The sequence below is a fragment of the Podarcis gaigeae genome (genome assembly GCF_964106915.1).
Source record: "Podarcis gaigeae genome assembly, chromosome: 7".
NCBI classification, from domain to species: Eukaryota; Metazoa; Chordata; class Lepidosauria; order Squamata; family Lacertidae; genus Podarcis; species Podarcis gaigeae.
Window position 1 is genome coordinate 414,488 of NC_139683.1, and position 21,758 is coordinate 436,245.

Sequence of the window (21,758 nt, forward strand, 5' to 3'; positions counted from 1 at the left end):
TAGTCCAACGCCCTGCAATGCAGGACTCTTTTGCCCAGCGCGGGGCGCCGACCCACAACTCTGCGGTCCAGAGTCCTCCACTCTACCGACCGAATCATTATCCCTTCGTTGCACAAGACGCCGCCGACTGACAACCGACGGAGCGGCTCTCCTGCCCAGGGCCGGCTTCTCGGCACGCGGGCGCGCCTTCCAGCCACGCAGGGGTTAATGGGCGCGCGCCCACGTGTCAGTGTTTGGTTGCCGGGGGGGAGGGGTAGCTCGGTCGCCTCGCCTCGCCTCGCCCCGCCCCTCGGCGCGCGCCCGCCCGCCTGTCCTCGGGGCCCCAGCGCCGCCCGCGCGCCCTCTCGCCACTCACCGTCCTCGCCGGGGCTCCCCGCGCGGCGCCGGTACCAGACCAGGGCCAGCGTGAGCGCGTGGCCGGCCACCACCAGCGACGGAAAGAGGTTGCCGCCGCCGGGATCCATGGCGCAGGCCGGGGGCGACGCCCAGCAGGGCACGGAGGTGCTCCGACGGCAGCAGCAGCCGCTACGCCGAGTCCCTGGCGCTGAGCGAGCGGCCGCCCCGCCCGAGCCGCCGGCGCAGGATCCTCCTCCTCCCGGGGCAGCCCGCAGGCCCGCCCCCCTCGGCCTGCCGCCCGCACTGCGGAGCCGCCTGAGCCCGGCCTAGCCGGCGCAGCCTCGACGGCGCGAGCCGGCCCCGCCGCTGTCCCTGCGCAGGCAGCGCTCAAGGTTACCCGCGCGCCTTGACCACTCCCTTCGCCCTCGCCAGGGCAGAGCCCAGCGCCTTGGCACGCCCTCCCCCTCCGCTTAGCTCTGCCCCTTCGATCCAACCACTAGGCAGCGCAGCCACAAGACCGAGGGAGGCAAGGAAGGAGAATCGCGGGCTTCGCTCGCGCCAGGCCTGATGCCCAATCTGCCAAGTGCGCTTCGCATTCCCCGGAGCCAAGCGGGAGGGCGAGCGCGGCGCTGCCCCGGGTGGGCAGAGCAAATACCCCCTCCCCCCCATCAATCACGGCCGGCAGCGGCCAAGCTTTTTATAACTGCCAGGAACTCGCCCGGCCGGCGCCAAAGCCTCCCCGCTCGGCCGTCCGAGACCCACGGCTTACCCGGCACGATCTTCATGGGAGAGCCGCTGTCCCGGAGGGCACCCCCCGGGCGCGCAAGAGGAGCAGCTACAGGACGCGGCAGCGGCAGCCCCCGAGTGAGGGTCCGGAGCTGCGGGCTTCACGACACCGCCAGCCCCCGCGGGTCCCCCGTGGCTGTTGGGGAGGGGGCAGTGGCGCAGGCGGGCCTATAAATAGCCCGGCGACGGCGAGGACGGGCCTTGTCACGGCTCTCGAGTTAGAACATTACACCGGAGCGAGGAGGAGGAGGAGGAGCCAGGCTGCGCTCGGCCAGGGACCCCACAGCGCAGCTGCCCCCTCCCCGGCGCGGCAGGCACCTGTGCGCGCCCCCTCGGACAAAGGCGCCGCCGGGCGCGCCTGCCTGAACCGGGCCTCCGCCGCAGTTGCTCCTCCTGCCTGATCCTCCCTCTAGGGGCGAGGGGCGCTCTCCGCAAGCATCTTCCTACAGTGGGGTTGGTAGGGGGCTTCCACCCCAACCCAGGGCCTGCGCCGCTCGCGGGAGAGATCCTCTCCCTGGAGCCAGCCGCGAAGCTTCTTAGGAAGAATTGGCGCATAAGGAGCAGAGGGCCGAGGGTTAGAATGTCAGGTTTGGGGGTGACGGGGTATGCTCCGTACCCACCTCAAACGCCCTTCATATCACGAGTGGCGCCCCCACCCATCGCCCTCCAGCAGGGCTTGGCCTTTGCGCCAGGAGAGGACGCTCCGTCCAGCCTCTCCCAGGGGAGAATTCCAGGTCAGGGCATCGAAGCAACAGGAGGCAAGACCTGCTTCCAACAGCCTTGAAAGGCAAGGAGTGGCCGCTTGGAAAGGGGAAAGGTTGCACCATCGTCGTCGTAAAAATGCTATAAATGTATCTGCGGGGCTGGCATGTAACCTTTGCTGCCCTTCAGCAGCACCCCACAGTCCTGACGCCACAGGGCATTCAAGCACCTGAGTCTACCCTGGAGGTGGTTCTGATGTAGGAGAGAGATGAGCTGCCCACGAAGTGTCTGCTCTATGCGAAAGAATCGAAGTCGATTAGTTGAGAACAATTAAGGCAGCGGCATTACAAGTTCGGTAAAAGAGGTGGGGGAGAGAGAGAGGTCAGGGAGATCATCCAAGGGTCCTTCGTCATTCACTGGAATCAAAGGGCAGGTGGAGGATTCGTAAGCTGTTCATTCCAACCCTCTGCCAGCCCCAGGGCACCCCCAAAGGCTGGTGGGTGTCCAGTAAGGAAGAGCCCACCAGATCCCTGGGTAGTTGGGACAAACGAAGAGCCTGCAGGATCAGGCCAGGGGCCCCTCTGGTCCAGCATCCTCTTCTCACAGTGCTCAACAAGAGGCCAAACTGTGAAGCCTGCCAGCTGGATCTGAGCACAAGAGCCGGAGATTCCCAGCACAAGCTGCCTTCTCCTCCACCCCTGAAAGCTCAAGAAGTTCCAGGGAATCCTTTCCTCTCCCTCTTGTGACTTCAGCCCCTTAGATGTGGCCTCTCCTTGCCCTCTGGGGCTGAGAAAATGAGCCTGGACCCTCCTCTCTGAACCAGCCCTTGAAGTAGCTATTGAGCCCCCCCCCCGCCCAGGTTTCTCTGCCCAAGGCTAGATGCACAATAATTCCTTCAACATTTCCTTTCAAGTTAAATTACAGTTTTCTCTCTCCTTTCCTTTGAGGAGCCTGGTGTGTGCCTGTCAAATGTAAGCGATCCTCCTCACACCTTTCACTTCTGGCAGGGATCAAAAGTGCTTGCCTGGAGTCCTAGCTGCTTGATTTGTGTGGAGGGGAGGGGTACATCTGCACCCCCTTTGCTGGCAGTGGGCCTTACTTCCAAGTAAACATAAATGAACAGGATTAGATTGCAATCGACAAACAAGTTCTGTGATTGGCTAGACATTTTGGCTCCAAGTCCTGGCCTGATGACTTTCTACTGAGGAGGACCTCATTCAAAAGTACCAGCACTCTCTGTAAGTCCCAGAGGCTGGAGTCTGCACAGACGGGTCTCCAGACGTGGGCAAACCTTCATCAGGATGCAAACTTATAATAGACAAAATTATAAACTAACAAATCACCAGGACCAGATGAAATGAGCGAGCCTACAGTAGAACAAGCCTTGCTAAAGAAGAGCCAGCATGGCTTCTGGAAGGTCATGTCCTGTCTCACAAACCTATTAGAGGTCTCAGAGAGTGTCAACAAACATCGACATACGTACTTGGGACTTTTAAACTGCTTTCAGGTGAATAAGAATAAGAGGAGATATTCTCTTGTGGATCAGGAATTGTTTAAGTAAAAGGAAGCAATAGCAATAAACAGAACAGCAATAAATGGACAGTTCTCTGAATGGAGAGATGTAGGCAGTGGTGGAGCTTCATGCTCCGGCAAGGGGTGGGGGTGGGCCGAGAGCAAGCAGGGGCGGGGCTGGGGGCGGGGGCAGCCCTTAGGGGCGTGGGGCGTGTCCTGGGGGCATGACACACAGCCTGTGGGGGCATGGCACCCAGCGCCACTGGATGTAGGAGGTAGAGTTCCTCAAGGATCAGTATTGGGGCCTGTGCTTTCAACTTGTTCATAAACATTCTAGTTAGGTGGTCAAGTTTGCTAACAATAATAATCTAAGGTCATTAAAACAAGAGATTTGGTCATTAAAACAAAGGCCCTCCAAACTGAGTAAATGGGTGGTAAAATGGCCAATGCAATTCAATATGAATAAGTGTAAAGTATTGGCACACACACACAAAATCTTCATTTTACTTAATATGCTCATGGGATCTGAACTGGCCACAACTGACCATTAGTGTGACCTTGGGGTCAGTGGATCACTCAATGAAGACTTTGCCCCGGGAGCAGCAGCTGTGAAAAAGGTGAATTCCATGCTTGGGATCAATAGGGAAGGAATTGAAAATAAAGCTGCCAATATTACCAGGCTATTAGAGAAATCTATGGTGCAACTGCATGTGGAATACTGTCCACAGTTCTGGTTGCATTACCTCAAAAAGGACCCTGCAGAAGTGGATAAGGAGAAGTTCTTCTCCATCTCTCATAACACTGAGGAAGCGGATGTTGAGAGCCACAGACAAAGTCCTCCTTCCCACCTCAAGAGCACAAGCTCCAGGGTGCGCTCAGTCGGACTGGCTCGCCAGAGGTCCCATTCAGGCTCTTTTGCCTTAGAACACACCAGCAGACTATGGTAAGGTTGAAACCAGGCCCAGGTGAGGGAGCCGCCATCTAGCATTTTAAAGTAACCCACCTTAGCCTGAAGGGAAGAGGAGAAAGTGAGAGCCCCCCCATGCCAGGAGGAGACCCAGGTATGTAACTGAAGCTCTGCCACTCCAAGCAGCTTCTGAGCTTCTAAAATTATTGCTGTTAGTACTCTTACTGCTGCTACTACCTTGAGACCCCAGGTGTCTTGGGTGCTTCTCCCTCACCCCAATGCAGAAGGTCCTGCGTTCAGACCCCAGCAGCATCTCCAGGCAGGCCTGGAAAATGGCTGCCAGTCAGTGTTGACAATACTGCATGATTAGGTGCAAGGCAGTTGCCTAGGTTCCTATGGTATGGATCTGAACCCAGGTCTCCCAGGCCCTAGGCTAACTCTCTGACCCTACCACCCTGGCTCTCGGAAAGCCAGCTGCACAGGAAAACCGAAAACAACACTGCCAAGCAGATAAGTCCAGGCGCAGGCCAAGCACTTGTGGGTCAAAGGGGAAGAAGGTCTGGGGGTCGAAACCCCACCCCTGTTGCCCTGGAGAGCAGCTGGTGATTGGACTTGGCAGGGGTGGGCTGTTAGGAAGCTGCAAGGACACTTTGTGGCTGGAAAAAGGACTTGAGTAGCAACCATCTCATTGCAGCAAGTTCCACAGAACAAAGTAGAAAAATCCTCACCTGCCCCTTCCTGGTTAGTTAGGGAGAGGCTGGCTGGTGGTTTTTATTTGCTCAGCAGGGCCAATACATGTCACTCCATTGGAAGAGCAGCTCCTCTCTGAAACCAGCTCCCCCCTCCCTTGCTCCTGCCAGGCTCTCCAGGGGCAGCCAATGGGGTCCTCCTGCCCAATGGGGAACTGCTCTGGTCCTGCTCCTGGACAGCCAACCTAGAGTTGCCCAGGGAGCTGCCACAGGGACTTGGAGACCAAACTTCCAGCAACTGCACACACAGCTTGCAGTCACCCAAACCAGTCTTGCCTGCAGGGAGTGCCCTGTGCTCTCGCAACATCTGCCAAGGGGGCAGCCCCTGAAGCCCTTCCCCAGCGGATGAATGGCAGGCAGGGAGCATTTACATCTGTTCAGCCCCTGCGGAGGGAAACCCCAGAGGCCTCAAATCAGGGCCAGTTTGGAAGCAGCAGCTGCAGAAGGAAGGCAGATGGGGCGGAGGGAGGGAGGGAGGGGTGCGCCACGCCCTAAAGGAGCAGGAAGAGGCTGAGACTCCACAGGGGGGAACACTCCACCCCCCTCCCGTTCCCACCCAATGGTGGCTGCAGGGTCCTTCTCCAAAGCATGGCCTGTCCCAAGCCCTTCCTTAGAGCTCCTCCCAGGCATATAATGCCCCCCCCCCATGCATACACCTAAGGGAGACGCAGGGCATTATCTCCTTGTGCTCCCTCACAGAACTGATGCCAGCTGTTGGCAGCTGGGGAAAAGTGAGGCAGCCTGGAAGAGAAGTCCCTTGGGGCCACCCAGAGGCTGGGAGCTGGGAGCTGGGAGCTGGGGCTCTTTTGCAGGGAGCAGAGGGGTTTTTTGGGGGGGGGGGAGTTGTCCCTCGGCTGGGTCCATGCAGACTATCTCCCTGACTGGGGAGCCCCTCCTGAACACAACAGAGAGGCACTCAGGGCTCCATCCTGTGCCAAGAGGATGCCTGTGGCACCTGGGTTCTGGGCGAGAAGACCTGGCATGGGATGGTCTGCCTTGCGGCTCAGGAGGCGCTGCACTTCCTGTCCTCCTCCGCTGCCTCTTTCCCAGAGACCTGCCTCTCAGTCAAGCGGCTCCAGGCGCCACCTTCCCCCTCCCCTCTTTCCCCCCACCCAAATGCCACAGGACGGCCGCTCTGCCCTACCTTGCCCCTGCTGGATCAGGTCTTCCATAAAGTAGCGGCCATCCTCCCAGTCCAGGGCTGGAGCTGCCATCCTCCTCCTGCTGCTGCTGCTGCTGCTGCTTGGAGAGTGCCGAGCGCACCTTCCCTTCCCGCCAGATCCTGCCTCCCCGCCCCAGCCAGGACAAGCCCGTGCAGAGCCCCACAGCCGCCGCCGCCGCGGAAGCCCCTCTTTGCCCGCCCCAGCAGCAGCAGCAGCCACACCCCACGGGCCTCGCCTGCCCGCTCCCTCCAGCTCCCCAAATGCGCTCCAGCTGCCCTCCGGGAGCCGCCAGGATTCCTGCGGGGGAGCCTTCGGTCCGAGGCTTTGCCTGGGAAAGGGAACTCAAGAGGCAGATGTTGGGGCGAGGGGGGACACGAAGACTCCTGCAGGAACTGGTGGCCAAAAGAAGCTGGCAGGACTCTGCTCTGGGGAGGGGGTTTGGGGCGCAGTCCCATTCGGCCCTCCTTCTCCCTCCCACTGCAGTCTCGCCCCTTCTTTGCACCGGGGAAAAGCAGCCACAGGATGTGCCCCCCCAGGCCTGTGCTGCAGAAGAGACCCCCCTCCCGCTTTCTTGATTTTGACTCCCTCAGGCAAAGGGGGCGGGCTTATTGAAGCAAGTTCTCTAGCAATGGCAGACATCCACCTGGGGTCCCCACCACAGCGCCACGAAAATAGCTGCTTGGGGCGGCAGCGGCGGGGGGGGGGATGTTCGGGCCTCCCTCTCTCCCAGGACCAAAGCAAGCAAACTCTCCCGGGAGGGCCAGGGGAGGGGGGAGGAGGAGGAGCCGCCGGTGACTCACGCTGCTGGAATATGAGGCGGGTGCGCGACGCATTTCCTTCCGCGCGCAACGGAAAGTTGGAGCCCCCACATGACCGGCGGGGGGCGGCTGATGCCCGGCCCCTCCGCCTCCTCGCAGCGGCAAAGGCAGGGCCGACACGTTGCAGCCCTGCCCGGCAAGCGAGCGGCCAGCTGGGGTGGGGAGGGTCGCCAGCAGGAGAGCGCCCTGAGAGCCTGGTGCGGGGCTGTTGCGGGCATCGGGGGGGGGGTATTATTGCAGAAACGCTTTTCCTTCCCGCACACTCCTCACGAGGAGCGCCCTCCAGAGACCACCCCACCCCAGCTGAAGCCAGCAGCCCGGAGGCCCAGGAGACAGGCGAGGCAGCCCCACAGGCTACGCGGGGAGCGACGTGGAGGGCGGGATGCCGCGGAGCCAGGTCTCACCCACGCCCTGGGCACAAATGGGCACCCCCACCCCATCACGCGCAGAGACACCCCCCCCATCCAACCTGCTCTAATCCAGCGCAGGGGCCGCGGGCAGAAGCAGCCAGGCCTGCTGCCCCCTTGCTCGTGCCCCCTTGCCCCCGCATCCCAACAGCTAAGATACCTTCGTCCGACTTGCCCCCTTTCCTCCGGCGCCCCCTGCGCCGCTTCTTCCGGGGCTCTTCCCCCGCAGGAGGGTCCATGGGGCAGCCCAGGGGCCTCGCTCTGACCTTGGCAAGCAGAAAGACGAGGCGCCGCCGCCGGCGGGAGTGGCCGCGAAGAAACGGCTAAGGATAGCCCGGCGCAGCAGCTGCTGCCCACCTGTCAGCACGGCGGCGGCGCCCCCTCCCTCAGGCACGCCGGATCTCTGGACTTACCCCCCACCCGACACGCGCGCAGGGCAGGGGGCCTCCTGCCCACAGCTCACACCCACGTGGCACAGAGGCCGGCGGCAAAAGGGCGCCCCAGAAAGCGCGGACTCCCCAACTTCCAGCTGAGCCCGGGGCAAAGGCCTCCCCTTCGCCGCTGCGCCTTCCACCCCCCCCACCCCCTTCCTTCTAGCTCATCCCAGGCACGTGGATCGCGGGAGGGGGTCGCGTTACTGGGCCAACATCAATGAATGGGTGGAAGAATGAATGGAGAAGCCCGCCCTGATGCAACCTCTGACCCCAGATTTTGCAGGGGATGTGGGGCAAGTTCTCCTCCTCTTGAGCCCACAATCACGGAACAACACAAGCGGCACCAAGGATCAAGAAGGCACCCAAGGGTGCTAGCTAAAAGGTAAGGCGGGAAACAGCCCTGAGCTTTTGGCCCCAAACTGCACCTGCCCCCCCCCCCACACCTCCCAGACATCATGCCCAATTCCTGGCACACCCACCTTCCTCCACCCACCCACACCTCTGCCCTCACCCAGCTGCAGCTCACTTCCCCCAAAGCAGCTCCTGCCCCATAGCTCCCAGGCCTCCCCCACGTGGAGGGCATCTGACCTTCAGCAGGAGGGGCAGCAGAGGCCACCTGTGGCACTGCCCTGGCGGCAACCAGCTCCACATGCCCAGCAGGCTCCTCCTTCCGGCGGTACTCCTGGCGTGAGGCCTCCTGGGGCTTCGGGGGGCAGGCCAGCGGGTCTGGCACGGTCTGGGTGCGAGGCGGGCGCGGGCGCGGTGCAGGCCTTGCCATGGCCACGGGCCGGCGGACGCGCTGCAAGGTGGCGGGCACAATCTCTGGCGGCAGGCGCAGGTACTGGCGCAGGTGCGCGATGCCCTCGTCCGTTAGGTACCAGTAGCAGTGGCGCCATGCAAAGCTCTCGCGCACCAGGCCGCGGGCATGCAGGGAGCCCATGGCCCGCTGGACTTGCAGGTGGGTGATGCCCGTCAGCTGGGGGTGGTAGCTGTGGGGGCGCCGGTCCTTCTGGGCCACCATGACCCCATCGCGGAAGAGCAGCTCGTAGATGGAGCGCAGCTGCTCCAAGGGCATCAGCATGCCAGCCACCATGGCGGCAGCGGCAGCAGAGGCGGCGGCCTAGCCTGGCTCTCCAAAGGGGCAGAAAAGTCTCTGTCTGGCCGGCTGGCTGCCTTCAACAGGAAGCAAGGAGGAAAGGATCCGACCGACCGCCCTCCCCAGGAACCTCAGCCTGGCAAGCTCACAGAAGGCAGCTGAAGCTCCCTCCGAACTCCTCCTCCCCAGCAGCTGAGAGCGGGAGGGGCAGGAGCACATGCCGGCTGCTACTACAACCTCTGCGCCTGCCTTGGAGCTCCCCCACCCACTGGGGGTGGGCACTGCCAGGCCTGACTCAGCAGGGGAGGGAGGGGAGCAGGGATGACCAGCCCACAGACTCGTCAGCCGTGCCTCTGAGCGCAAGCAGGAGCCGCCACTGCTGTCATCAAAGTTTCCTTCAAGTTGGCAGCAGAGGGGTGGGGTGGGGGCGCCTTCTCCGCCCACAGAGCAGGCCAAGCAGAGAAACCACTCCAACCAGGCAGGGGTGGGGTGGGGGAGGCCAGCCTGGGAAGAGAGGAGAGCAGCTGCGCTGGCAGAAGTGGGGGAAGAACAGCTGGGACACGTCCTGCCCCATGGTGAAGGCCTCCTGACTGAGGGAGGGAGGCAGGGTGCCCAGAGAAAGCCCAGCCCAGCAGGGTTAACCCTTGGCACCCCATCACACACGGGGTACCCAAGAAGGCAGAAGAGATCCCTCCCAGCATGCTCCCCATTTCCCAGGAGTGGAAACTGAGGCACAGGAAAGCTCAACCAATGGGGGAGGGGGAGAAGAGAGAGTTATTTATTTGCTGCCTGGCTTGTTTTATAAAAGATATGCATTGTTTGATCATTTTTCAAAAAAACCTCAAAGTGGTTTATGAATAGAATGACGTGATCAAGTAACAATTCCTAAAACATTCAAAAGAGAGAGAAAACAGATTGAAAACATACACCAACATCCTACATATCTGGGGACGCTTTCCGAAGCAAGAATGGTTTTAGCAGGCCCCAAAAAGATTACAGTGAAGGAGCCAGTCTGATGTCAACAGGCAGGGAGTTCCAAAGTGCAGGTGACGTCACATTAAATGATCAGTTTCTTACACATATGGAATTGGCATCACCTGCAGCAGTGCCAGTTCTTCTGAGTCAAGTGGGCATATATGGGGGGTTAAGATGATATTACAGGTACATTGGTCCTAAGTTGTTAGTAACACTTTGAACCTGGTCAGGTGGGAATCACCTATAATAATATTACAGGGCTCCTTGCTAGAGCTGGGCAGAAAGGCTTTGCCCCTCAGCGGCCCACTCTCCTCACTCCCCCGGGGCTATTTCTGGTACAAGACGTGCATGCTATTTCTGAATGAGGCTTGCAATGCCCGCCCCCAGGCCTCCAATTATAGCCTCAGGCCCAGGCTGTATCAAGCCCTCCCCAACACACACACACTAACGGCACCCCCTCCCCAATTCAAAGCCTGCCTAGCTCCTTCTGTTCCTTATGAGCCACCTCAGCACCCAACTCCCTCTCCTTGTGCAGAGGAGAGGGACCAAGATGGTCGAGGGGCTGGAAACCAAACCTGATGAGGAATGGTTGAAGGAGCCAGGTCTTTTTAGCCCAAAGAGATGACTGAGAGGCGACATGAGAGCCATCTTCAAATATCTCAAGGGCTGCCACAGGGAAGAGGGAACATGCTTGTTTTCTCCTGCTCTGGAGGGTAGGACTCGAACCCATGGCTTCAAGTGACAAGAAAGGAGATTCCCACTAAACATCAGGAAGAACTTTCTGACAGTAAGAGCTGTTCGTCACTGGACCGCTCTCCCTCTAGATGTTGGGGATTAGTCTTTCTTGGAGGTTTTTAAGCAGAGGTTGGGTGGCCATCTGTCATAGACACTTTAGCTGAGATTCCTGCATTTCAGGGGGTTGGACTAGATGACTCTGGGGGTCTAAGTTCTAAGATTTCTCCGCAGGGGGGGCAGAGGATCTGCCCCTAGATAGCCCCCCCCCCCAAGCTCAGAGTGATAAGTGCAGGTGGCAGAGCTCCTGTCGCCCTCCCCCGTCCTTCACTTTCCCAAGGACTCCAGGAATAAACCTTAGAGCCATCTGCCCTTCAAGGATTAACCTAGGAACAAAGCCCCCCACCCAGAAACAGGACCTGCCCCCCAGCAAGTGAGCTTTACTTGGAACTGTGTGGAGAATGAAAGGCAGCCCAGCTCTGTTTCAGGAGGGAAGCTGAGCTGGATTTGCCCAGGGCCACACCTGGCGTCCAGGACAGAGGAGAGGCCACACCTTAGCTCTCATCTCCATCAACACACAGACACAGGCGCACACATCCTTCTCAACGCCAACCCCCCAAACCCACCAAGACACGTTCCCAGCCCATCCCTCCAGCCAGTTGGCGCCCATTCTCCCCCCCCCCCCATCACTGGGTGAGGAGGGTAGGACAGCAGGAAAAGCCAGCTCCTTTCCCAGGCTCTCCTGCCCTGCCCCCCACCACCACCACCACCAGGGCAGGTTCCTGAGCTACCAGCCAAGGTCAATATTTGTCCAGGATTTGCCTCTGGCTGCTGCTTCACCCAAGACACAGGGAGCCCCACCCAAGGCATGCAGAGCAGATACTGACTGCCCTCTGGTGATGAGAGAGAACCTACTGCAGACATCCTTGCCCTCATCAGGGGACGAGGGAAAGCACTCTGCATATGCTCAGGGGGCACAACCATGTTTTCGCCGCAAATGCTGCGAAATGGCTCTGGGGCCGAGTCCTGCAGCTCTCTTGCCTTTTGGCCCCGGGGCACAGGACGGGGGGGGGGGGAGGGTGTAAAGAGGGAAACAACCCAGATCTGGTCTGGAAGGAGCCTCCCTCTTCCTGCTTCTCAGCAGCAGTGGAGAAGGAGGGTCATCAGCCTGACTGACCATTAGGTCCAGTCGTGGCCCACGCTGGGGTTGCGGCGCTCATCTCGCTTTACTGGCCGAGGGAGCCGGCGTACAGCTTCCGGGTCATGTGGCCAGCAAGACTAAGCCGCTTCTGGCAAACCAGAGCAGCGCACGGAAATGCCGTTTACCTTCCCGCCGGAGCGGTAACTATTTATCTACTTGCACTTTGATGTGCTTTCAAACTGCTAGGTTGGCAGGAGCAGGGACCGAGCAACAGGAGCTCACCCCGTCTCGAGGATTCGAACCGCCAACCTTCTGATCGGCAAGTCCTAGGCTCTGTGGTTTAACCCACAGCGCCACCCGCGTCCCTCACCTGACTGGCTGGAGGGCTGCAAAACTCCCTTGGATAAGGAGTGCTGCTCCTCCCCCCACCCCACCCCCAGAGCTTACCTGCCCCCCAGCAGGAGATGCCTGTTATTCGGAGTCCACACCTGCACCCAGAGCGGCCCCCTATACTCCAGATGGGTACCCCAGAGAAACAGGCAAGAGGCAGCAGTGGCAGCTAGGCCTCAACAAGAGCAGTGCCAGTGCCCTCCAGGAGGGGGCGCCAGCAGCTCAGCCTGGGCAGACAAAGAGCCTCCTGCCATTGCCCCCCCCCCCCCTTGGCCTCTGGCCCAGAAGCGGCAGGAAACAGGCTGCATTGTTCCAAGGAGCTAATCATTAGCCAGAAGCGTCTTGGGGGGCTGGCCAGGAGCGCCTGAGAAAGGGAGGCAGAAAGCCAGAGAACCTGGGAAGAATCCGCCAAAGTCCAAGAGGCCAGAGAGGGGGGCACCAAGGAAGCAGAAGCCGACACCCGGGGGGGGGAGGCGCCTTGGACATTCTGGACGCCAAGGCCTGCTTCCAACTCTACCCCACCTGAGCCACACATGCAGAGACTCAGACCCAGAAGGAGGAGCCACACCAGTGTTGAAATCTGAGGGCTCCCTTGAAGAAAAAAAAAAAAAAACAAGGGCACCAGCCAGGAACCCCAGAGCAAAACAGGAGCCAGTAGGCTTGGTCTTGATTGAAGACTGTCGCGATGAGACTCCCACCTGCCACCAGGTGGAACAAGATGGAAGCCCAGAACGAAAGAGCCCCCAAACTTTTATTAGCTGCTAATCCCCCTGTTACACCCCCCCAAACTACATCACTCATACATCACGGTTGCATCATGAAAGGGGAGGTCTGGTGGCAGTAATCTGAGCATCCTGGACCCTGCCCCATGGTTCCCCTTGCCCTCCACCAAACACCCACCAAGTGTAAGAAAAGAGATAGTTACATTTCCCTGTTTCCCAGCCAAGTTAATCCCACCCTTTGGTCTTCATCTGGGTTTGTTATTTCTGGAATGGCTACCTGTCTGGCCCTCAGGTATCAGGAGGCCAGGGATTATCCCTCAGGCAGAGGGGCTGCTGAGGAGCTGAAGTTTTCCCAGTGAGCCAGTACATAGACACTTTTATCAGTGAATTGTTGCATTTGGTATCGTGCAGCAAAGGCCCTTTGAACAGATAAGAAGAAACTGTCATGGAGTGTTTTGTGGAGACAAGTCACAAAAGTCACAAAAGGGATTGTGCTGATTCTGGTAGTGGGCTGCATGTGCCCAATATCTGCTGGAGGGGGAACCCCCCCCCACCCTATACATAAATTCCTGCAACACCAGCCAGAGGCAACTCAGAACCTGCTCTGGGCAGGAGGAAATGGCTCCAGCAAGTGAGCCAAGCAACAGGAGGCCAAGGGAATTATCACTGTAGCGTTGGAAGGGACCCCAAGGGTTATCTAGTCCAACCCTCTGCAGTGAAGGACCCACTACTAAATTATGGTGGAAGCTTCCTTTATGGCGGTTCATTCATTCATTTCAAATCATACACACTTCCTGCAGAGCTGGGCACAGTAAGACCCCTGCAGATATTATAAAGAGATGGCAGGAGAGAGCCAGGCTGCAGAGCAGCTCACATAACTGGCAGCCAGTCAGGCAAGGAGCCTCAGCCCAAGAGAAAGACAAACAGGATTTCTCAATGAAAACATCGACTGACCCATCTGCAGCAGAAGATTCCATGCGAGGGATTGTGAGGAGGGGGCTGGCTTGAGAAGGGAAAGGTCTAAGGCAAAGGGATGGTGCAAATGCATTTGGGGTACTGGGGGGGGCTGCTTGCCCCACCCAGAATCAGAAAAAAATGATGCCAGGAAAATGCACCCTGAACACCCCCTCCTGCGGGGCCTCCTGAGGTATGCATAGAGGATTAGGAAAAGGATCAGAGGCTCTGGGGAACTTGGCCCCACACCACCAACACCCAGGCCCCAAGGAGGGCGGCCTCCTCCCCCCCCCAGCACCTCCCCTGAGAAACATGTTGCACCTGCTCCTACCATTGCTGGGAAGTGCTGAGGAAAGGGCAGTTGTGAAAGGGGGAGCAGGGAAGAAGAAGCACTGGCAGGGAGAAAGGGGAGAGAAAAGTTTTTCTCCCTCTCTCATCCTAAGACTAGAACTCACAGGAACCCAAGGAAGCTTGGAAGATTCAGGACAGATAAAGAAAAGACTTGTTCAGCCAGCGCAGGGTTAACCTGTGGAACTCCCTCCCCCAGGAGGCAGTGAAGGCCACTGTTAAAATCAGGAATGGGGGCAGTTAAGACTCCCGAAAAATCCCAAGTCCCCACCACAGCCTCTAAGGCCAGGACAATGACCGTTGACACAAGCACCACACATACACAACAGCAAAGAGGCTCAGAAAAGCAGCCAAAAAATTGTAGCAATAAGCAGATACCATGTATCAGTACTGTTTCCTCTGACTATCCAATACAGTCATACCTCTTCTTACTTTTGCTTCAGGTTAAGTCTTTTCATGACGTCACACGCATGCACAGAAGCTGTGAATTGTGACCCGCGCATGCGCAGACATGGGTTGCGTTCTGCTCGTGTTGCGAATGGGACTCCGGAATAGATCCCTGTTCACAACCAGAGGTACCACTGTATAGAAAACTGTGGAAACTTCAAATAATTTCCAAAACTCAACGGTTTGACGGATTTCCTAGGCTAATGACTCCTCTGAAAGAGGGGAATCCAGGTCTCCCCTGGCTCCACAGTCCCTTAAGCATAAGGTCTCATGCTCCTTCTCCCTCCACAAGGTGAGAACTTAGCCACACAATAGGAGGCAGGAGGCGACCAAGGGCAGCCCATACCCCAGACAGAAGCCCATTGGGAAGGTGGATTGAATCCTGAGACTTTGAAAGGAGAAGTGCAGGAAAGCCTTGCAGCCAGGGGAATGTGTCAATACTTCTCTTGTTAACTGGGGAAGAGGGTGGTTAAAAGGTGGACTTGGGGTTATTGACAGGGGTGGGGGTGGGCTCATGTTTCTACATGCCAAACACTCCAACTTTGTGACATATTTGTGATGTATCGATGATGCTGTTGAAAAATATATTAAGGGAAATGGGGGGAGGTCTTAAAAGGTCACACAACTCCATGCTCAGGGTTCCTACTCTTTTGTGTGTTTGAACCTTGTTGCAACAAATAAAGGTCAGATCTACTGACCGCTAATTTGCTTCTTTAACTTGGCTGGGGGCTCCTCCTTTTGTTGACCAGAGGGACTCACAGGGAGTGGCACCCTGACGAGCTGGGCAGCGGAATAAATCCACACCCAAGGGTGTGTTTTTCCCCACAACTTTTTGTTGCCTGAAATTTGGATTGTGGGATAAAATATAACTGACAGAATTCTACAGGATGTGGTGAAAACAGTCAAGCTCCAAGGATCCCCAGGCAGGCTGCTCTAGATGGGGGGGGGAGTCAGGCACCCCCACGTCCCCCAACTGCCCTGCAAAGAACTCCCCCCTCCTCCAGCGATGGGGGGGAGCAGCAAGGCATCTGCTCAGAGAGGTCCTGGGGATCCCTGGTTTCACAGGCCTCCTCCACGGACAGGCGCAGCTCCCACCCCACTCAACACACAGCAAAATATGTCACCGCTGCAGCTGCAGGAAAGCGCAGCGTCAGCAAAGCTCAGTGGCTGAAAGCAAGTCAGCCAGTGACAGGCAGGCAGGCGCCCGGATCTCTGCCTCCAGCCAGTCCCGCCTGCCAGGGAGACACATGGACGGACGCACACACACACACACACCCATGCCAAAGTGCCACTGGACATCAGGCCATGGCAACCACAAGCAGCTCTACGGGCCCCACGGAGAGAGAAAGACAAGCCAGGCAAAGCAAGGAGAGGAGGGGGTTCCTGCTTAGGACCCCACAACTGTAGAAACCCCAAGGGGCCAGCTTCACAAACCCCACTCAGCCCCCCAGAGCCCTGGCCCAGCTCCATCCTTTCTCTGCTCTAGGAAACTGTTTGCTCTCTCACACTCCGGCTCCCAGGCCTCTCAGAGGGGCAGCCCACTGGATACAGGCAGGCAGGTGTTTCTGCAAGGGGAATAGCCCCCCCCCTCCTAGGGATCTGTTGCTTTGGCTGGGCACAATTTGCACCCAGGGTTCAGAGGAGCAGCCAACTGTGCAGCTTATGAAAACTGAAATCAAACCCCTGAAGAAGTGTGCATGCACATGAAAGCTCATACCAAGAACTGACTTAGTTGGTCTTTAAGGTGCTACTGGAAGGAATTTTTTTTGTTTTGACTATGGCAGACCAACACGGCTACCTATCTGTAACTCAAACCCCCAAAGGAGCTTGGTGTGGGGGGGGGGGCAAATGAACACAGATATGCCACAAGGGGGTGGACCCTCCCCAATTTATGCTTTGTTCTCTCCAACCAAATCGTCACACCTGGTGCAGTTTGGAGTGCAGTTCAGGGGAAGGAGAGGCAGCGCATAAGGAGACGACCCCCCCCCCCGGCAGTTTCTCTGCTCTCCAAAGGCCCCTTGAAGAGCACAGGGTGTGGGGTGAGAGGGAGATGGGGCACCAGAGATGTCATGGGGCCTCTTGGAGCCCCCACCGTCCTCCCCATCTCCTCCTCCTCCTCTTCTGCCCCACACCATGAGGGAAAGCCTCTGCAGAAGAGGGGCAGGACCGAGGCTCTGACCCCCTCCTTACCCCAGCCCCCATCACTGCCCAAAGTGGGGCTGCCCAGGGATCTCCACTCTGAGCCGGGGAACAAAGAGGCGGCTGTTTGCAAGGGGAGCCTGGCAGGCTGTGCCAAGCGAGGAGGGCCTGGAGGGGCAGGGGCCGGATTAATAATCAGGCTGGGGGAGGGGGCAGCCTGTTCTCATGGTAAATCAGGCAGGCTGGCACAAAGGCACCTCTGCAGGGCCTTGGCAGCCCAAGTGGCACACACTCAAACCACCCTGGCAATGTGCGCAGGATCTGCCACACTGGGCCCCTCCCAGCCCACTCCGCAAGGCACAAGCCCCCCATGCCTGATCCCCAGAGACCAAGGGCGGCCCGAGGATGCCCACCTCTGCTCAGCAGGGCAGCAGCAGCCCCCAGGCAGCCCTTCCCTCCTGCAAGCAGACCAAGCCGGCCTGCAATGCCCCCCAACTGTTCCCAATGGGGCTTCTGGGTCGGAAAACCAGTCTAACTGGGCAGAAGGTGCTCCTTTGAATATAGGAGATGCATCCAAGAGGGAAAGACGGTGAAGGGCACAGACGGGGCATGTTTGACTGCCACCTGCTGCATTGGGGAGAGAGGGGATGTGTTGCTGTACCTATTTTTACTATTTTTATATTATAGAATCATAGAGTTGTAGAGTTGGAAGGTTCCCAGGGGTCATTATATATAAAATGCACATTGTGAGCCACCCTGAGGTGTGACAGGCAGTATACAAATTTAATAACTAAATAAAAGAGCCTCACTATGGACTAGTGTGCCACAACGGCTGCCAGGATTCAGTGAGCACCACTCAGGGCTGGGTGTCCTCCTGGACTCTCATCACCTGAGCTCCCCACCCACAAAACACCCTGGAAGATGCCTTGCCCACCCCCTTGCTGAAGCTCTCCCTGGGTTTCCTCCCCAGCTGCCAACACGCTCCCCACCCCACCCCACCCAGCCAGCCCCAGGGCCTGGGCTGGTGAGTTACTGTTAAGCCAAGTCCCAAGCAGAGCCAGGCCTTGGGGGTGCTGCTCTCGGACTGTGCACCCCCCCCACACACACACCCCATGGCATTTCAAGGGCTGTGGGGCAGAAGGCAACGTGTGTAGGGCAGGCCATATCTGGGGAGAGGCTTTGGCTCAAGCAACAGCAGCTCAGGGCAGGCGCCAGGACTCTCACCTCACCCACTCTCGACAGGCCAACCCTGACCCCATCAACCAGCAGAGGAAACAAGCTGGGTGCCCCCCCTGCCCCCTCCCCAGCTGAAAATTAAGCGTCTCAGGCTCTACCAATTGAGCTATCTCTCATTGCTTACTCCTGGCAGGAGCCCACTCCGGGGGCAGAGGGGACCAGCCCCCAAAGTTGATGACACTGCCATTCAAATGGGTGTGTGCACCACACATTGTGATTGATTAGATTGGACAGGGCATATTTTATTCAAGTTGGCATCCTGACAGCTCCTACGCCAGGGACCCTGGCACCCCACCAGATTTGAAGAGTCTTCTCTGGAGCCACGTTTCCCCCGAGTGGCACAGCGACAAGAGAGACCCACTGACGCTTTGCAGGATCAGACCCGTGGGGGGACATCTAGCCCATGTGGCTGGGCACAATCAGGGCAGACGGCAGCACCCGGCAGATGGGGCTAAACTGCCCCAGAGCCCCGGGAGCAGACACTCTACACAACCACCAGGCGGGTGACTCTCTGCTGACTCTGCCTGTGTGTACTTTGCAAAGCTCCACTCCCAGGTGAAGGGTCAGATCCAACCCTCGGCTGGAGGTCACGGTGCCTCTCAGCTGCTCCCCTGCCAAAAACAAACACTCCAGCCTGGCCTTCACAGCGCTCTGCACATGGCCTTGTGCCTCTTATCTTCCCACCCCTTTGCAGATTCCCCAGCACAGGTTTCGCTGCCTGCAGGTCTCCGATGCAATCAGACAGCTCCGTCCGCTCTCCCTTACTGCCCCTGATCCAGGGAGGGGGGGCAGATCAGGATACCACCCCCGCCCTCTTTCCCCTCCTTCCTCTACCCCTCCTGGAAACCCTTCGGCCTCCTGTGACAGAAAGAAGGCTGAGCAACGCCGTCACTCCCTTCCTGCCCATGCCGGGTTTCAGACTGTAGCCTCCCGGGGCAGAGACCTGCTTCCTGCAAAACCACAAGCGGCGGCGGCGGCGGCGCTTTCAAAAGCGGGCGGCTCCCCGGGGATCTTTCCCAGCCCCACCGGACGGGCTGACCGCGGGACCTGCTGCGGGAGCGACTCCCCACCCAGAACCCAGGGCGTCTCTAAGCTCCGTCTGAATGCAACCCCACGAAAAGGTGCCCCCTTCTCCCCGCCAAGCTCAAGCTGAGCAGCGGAAACTGCAGCAGGGGCTTCCCTCCGAACGGGGGGCGGCCCGGAGTCGCAACCCCGCCTGCACCGGAAGGGCGGCTGCCCCGCAGAGAGCGCAGGAGCCGCGGGGTTCCCGGGGGCGAGTTGGGCGGGAAAAGGGCCAAAGGTCAGCGGTGGCCGGAGTCCCGCAGGCCTCCTGGATCGTCCTCGAGGGTGTCCCCGCTCCTCCGAGCGCCCCTCGACGGGACGGGCCTCCGGAGGGCCCGGCATCTCAGCCACCGCCCGGGCCTGCCGCCGTCCCTCACCTGGCCGGGCGGAGGTGCTGCGCCGCAGCCGAGGGATGGGGGGCGGCCTGCCCCACCCAGGCGCGCGCCCCGGACCCCTCCGTCGCGCCGCAGTCTTGGCAGGGGCCGCCCCGCTTCTGCCCCCCCCCCTCTCTCCCGCAGCGCGTCTCCCGGGGGCGCAGGCGGGCGGGCGTCGGGTACCTTTCAGCGAGCTGATCTCGTGCTGGATGGAGCGCGCCGAGTCCATGGCGGCGGCGTTGTCGGGGCGCCCTGCTCGGCCGTCGCCCCCGGGGGCTCTGTCGGCGGAGGGGGCCGGGCCCACCGGCAGCGTGGCAGCCAATCAGCGCGCGGGGCTCCGCCGGTCCCGTCCAGCAGCGAGCGGGAAGCCGCGCGGTCCTGCCGCGGCCACTGCGGCACTTTGGAGGGGGGGTGGCGCGTCGCGCAGGACCCGCCCCGCGGCCAGCAATGCCCGCCCCTCGCCCCGCACGTGCGCCCAGGCTGCGCTCAGCCAAGCCTCACCTCTGCACACACTTTAGTGACACCCCCACCCCACCCCCCAAGTCCGCAGCAGCCGGACGCAGCTTTTGCAAAGAACCGCGACCTCGAGAGCTGGAGGCCGTGAGCGGAGGCTGCAGCAACCCAGCCCCCGCCAAGGCTCCAGATTGGGGGGGGGGGGGAGGCTGCAGCACCAGGAGGCCTTGGCAATGCAAGAGCGGCTCCCTTGCAGCACCCCAGCGGGGGCTCCTTCTGCGCGCCCGGACGGGGAACTTCCACTTGCTGGCGCATCTAGGCGCTGCCTCAACTACTGCCGGGGTGAAGTATAAATGGCCCAGGAGGGGGCAAGTCGTAAACCCTGCAGAAGGGGGGGCTCACACATCCAAAATACGTTGCTCTCAGACTTAAGGAATGCTTTTCAGCTCCGTGGGACCTTCAATGTGGGCTCTGCAGGGCTCAATCCTATTCCCTAGGCAGTTTAATATCTACATGAAACCACTGGGTGGGGTTCTCTGGGGGTTTGGAGTCAGTTGTCAGCAGGGTGCTGATGACACCCAGCTCTATTTCTTCTTTACATCTGCAGGTGAGGCAGTGGAAGTGCTGGATCAGTGTCTTGCCTCAGTAATGGACTGGATGAGAGCCAATAAAACTGAGGCTCAATCCAGATTAAGACTGAGGCACTGTTAGTGGGGGGTTTCTTAGCCCAGATGGGTGGGCGGTTGCCTGCTCTGGTTGAGACTTGCTCTGAAGGAGCAGCTTCGTAGCCTGGGGTTACTCCTGGATGCCTTGCTGTTGCTCGGGGCTCAGGTGGCCTCCGTGGCCCGGAGTGCACTCCATCAGCTTCGGCTGGTGGCCCAGCCACGCCCCTATCTGGACAGGGAGAGCCTAACTACTGTTGCCTAAGCTCTGGTGACCCCAAGGTTGGATTACCGCAATGCGTTCTATGTAGGGCTGCCTCTGAAGAGGGTTCGGAAACTTCAGCTGGTATAAAAGTCAGCGGCCAGGTTGCTCACTGGACTGGCAAGACGGTTTGAGCATATTACACCTGGTCCAACTGGCTACCAATTAGTTTCTGAGTCCAATTCAAATAGATGAAGGACAGTAATAATAATAATAATAATAATAATAATAATAATAATAATAATATAATAATAATAATAATAATAGAAGGAGAGCACAGCATGAGAGGGGTGTGTCCAGTGCCCTCCAGAAGGGGTGGGGTGAGGTCCATGGCTGGTGCAGGGACACCAAGCCAACAGACAGCTGAGGCTACTGGACCCTGGGAGGGAGGGAGGGAGGGAGGATCCTGCTCCTGCAAAGCACTCCTCTTTCTGCTGCTGCTGCTTGATGGGAGGCAACAGCCTGTCGGAAGAACTCTGCTGGATCAGGGCCATGGCCCACCTCACCCAGATGCCTGTGGGAAACCAGGGAGCAGAGCATGAGCCCAAGAGCCCTCTCCTCTCCCGTGGGGTCCAGCAATGGGTCTTAGAAGCATCTCTGCCTCCAACTGTCAAGACAGATGGTAGCAGTCATGGCTGGGAGACAAGAGTCTTCCAGAGCCTTCTTTTCCATGAATTTGTCTATGCCTTGTCCACAGGGAGGACGAGGGGGAAGGACTGAAGCCACAGAAACTGGAAGCCCGGCCTTCGTGATCAAGAGGAGTGGGGCAGAGGTCAAGTGGAATCTCCCCCCCGTCTGTGCAAGTCATAGAACGGTAAGAGTTGGAAGGGACCCCGAGGGTCATCTAGTCCAGCCCCCTGCAATGCAGGAATCCCAGCTCAAGCATCCCTGACAGAGGGCCAGCCAACCTCTGCATAAAGACCTCCAAGGAAGGAGACCTTCTGAGGGAGT

At 59.0% G+C, this 21,758-nt stretch overlaps 1 protein-coding gene across 21 annotated transcripts in view; it reads right to left on the reverse strand.

Moving 5' to 3' along the window:
• Positions 1-21,758, reverse strand: part of PLEC (plectin) — a gene marked incomplete at its 5' end in the record, with an annotated part of 114,721 nt that overhangs the window by 54,991 nt on the left and 37,972 nt on the right. For 2 of the 21 annotated variants that reach the window (XM_083748847.1, XM_083748846.1), the window contains one exon: positions 19,614-19,674. The exons of 8 other annotated variants lie outside the window; for them this stretch is intronic. In XM_083748847.1, the coding sequence (XP_083604973.1) occupies positions 19,614-19,659 (46 nt within the window). Of the gene's footprint in view, positions 1-90; positions 114-355; positions 563-1,105; positions 1,359-6,136; positions 6,228-7,540; positions 7,689-8,402; positions 8,969-19,613; positions 19,675-21,758 lie in introns of those variants that run through there. 11 more of the 21 variants (XM_083748853.1, XM_083748834.1, XM_083748843.1 and 8 more) reach the window with 11 other exon arrangements.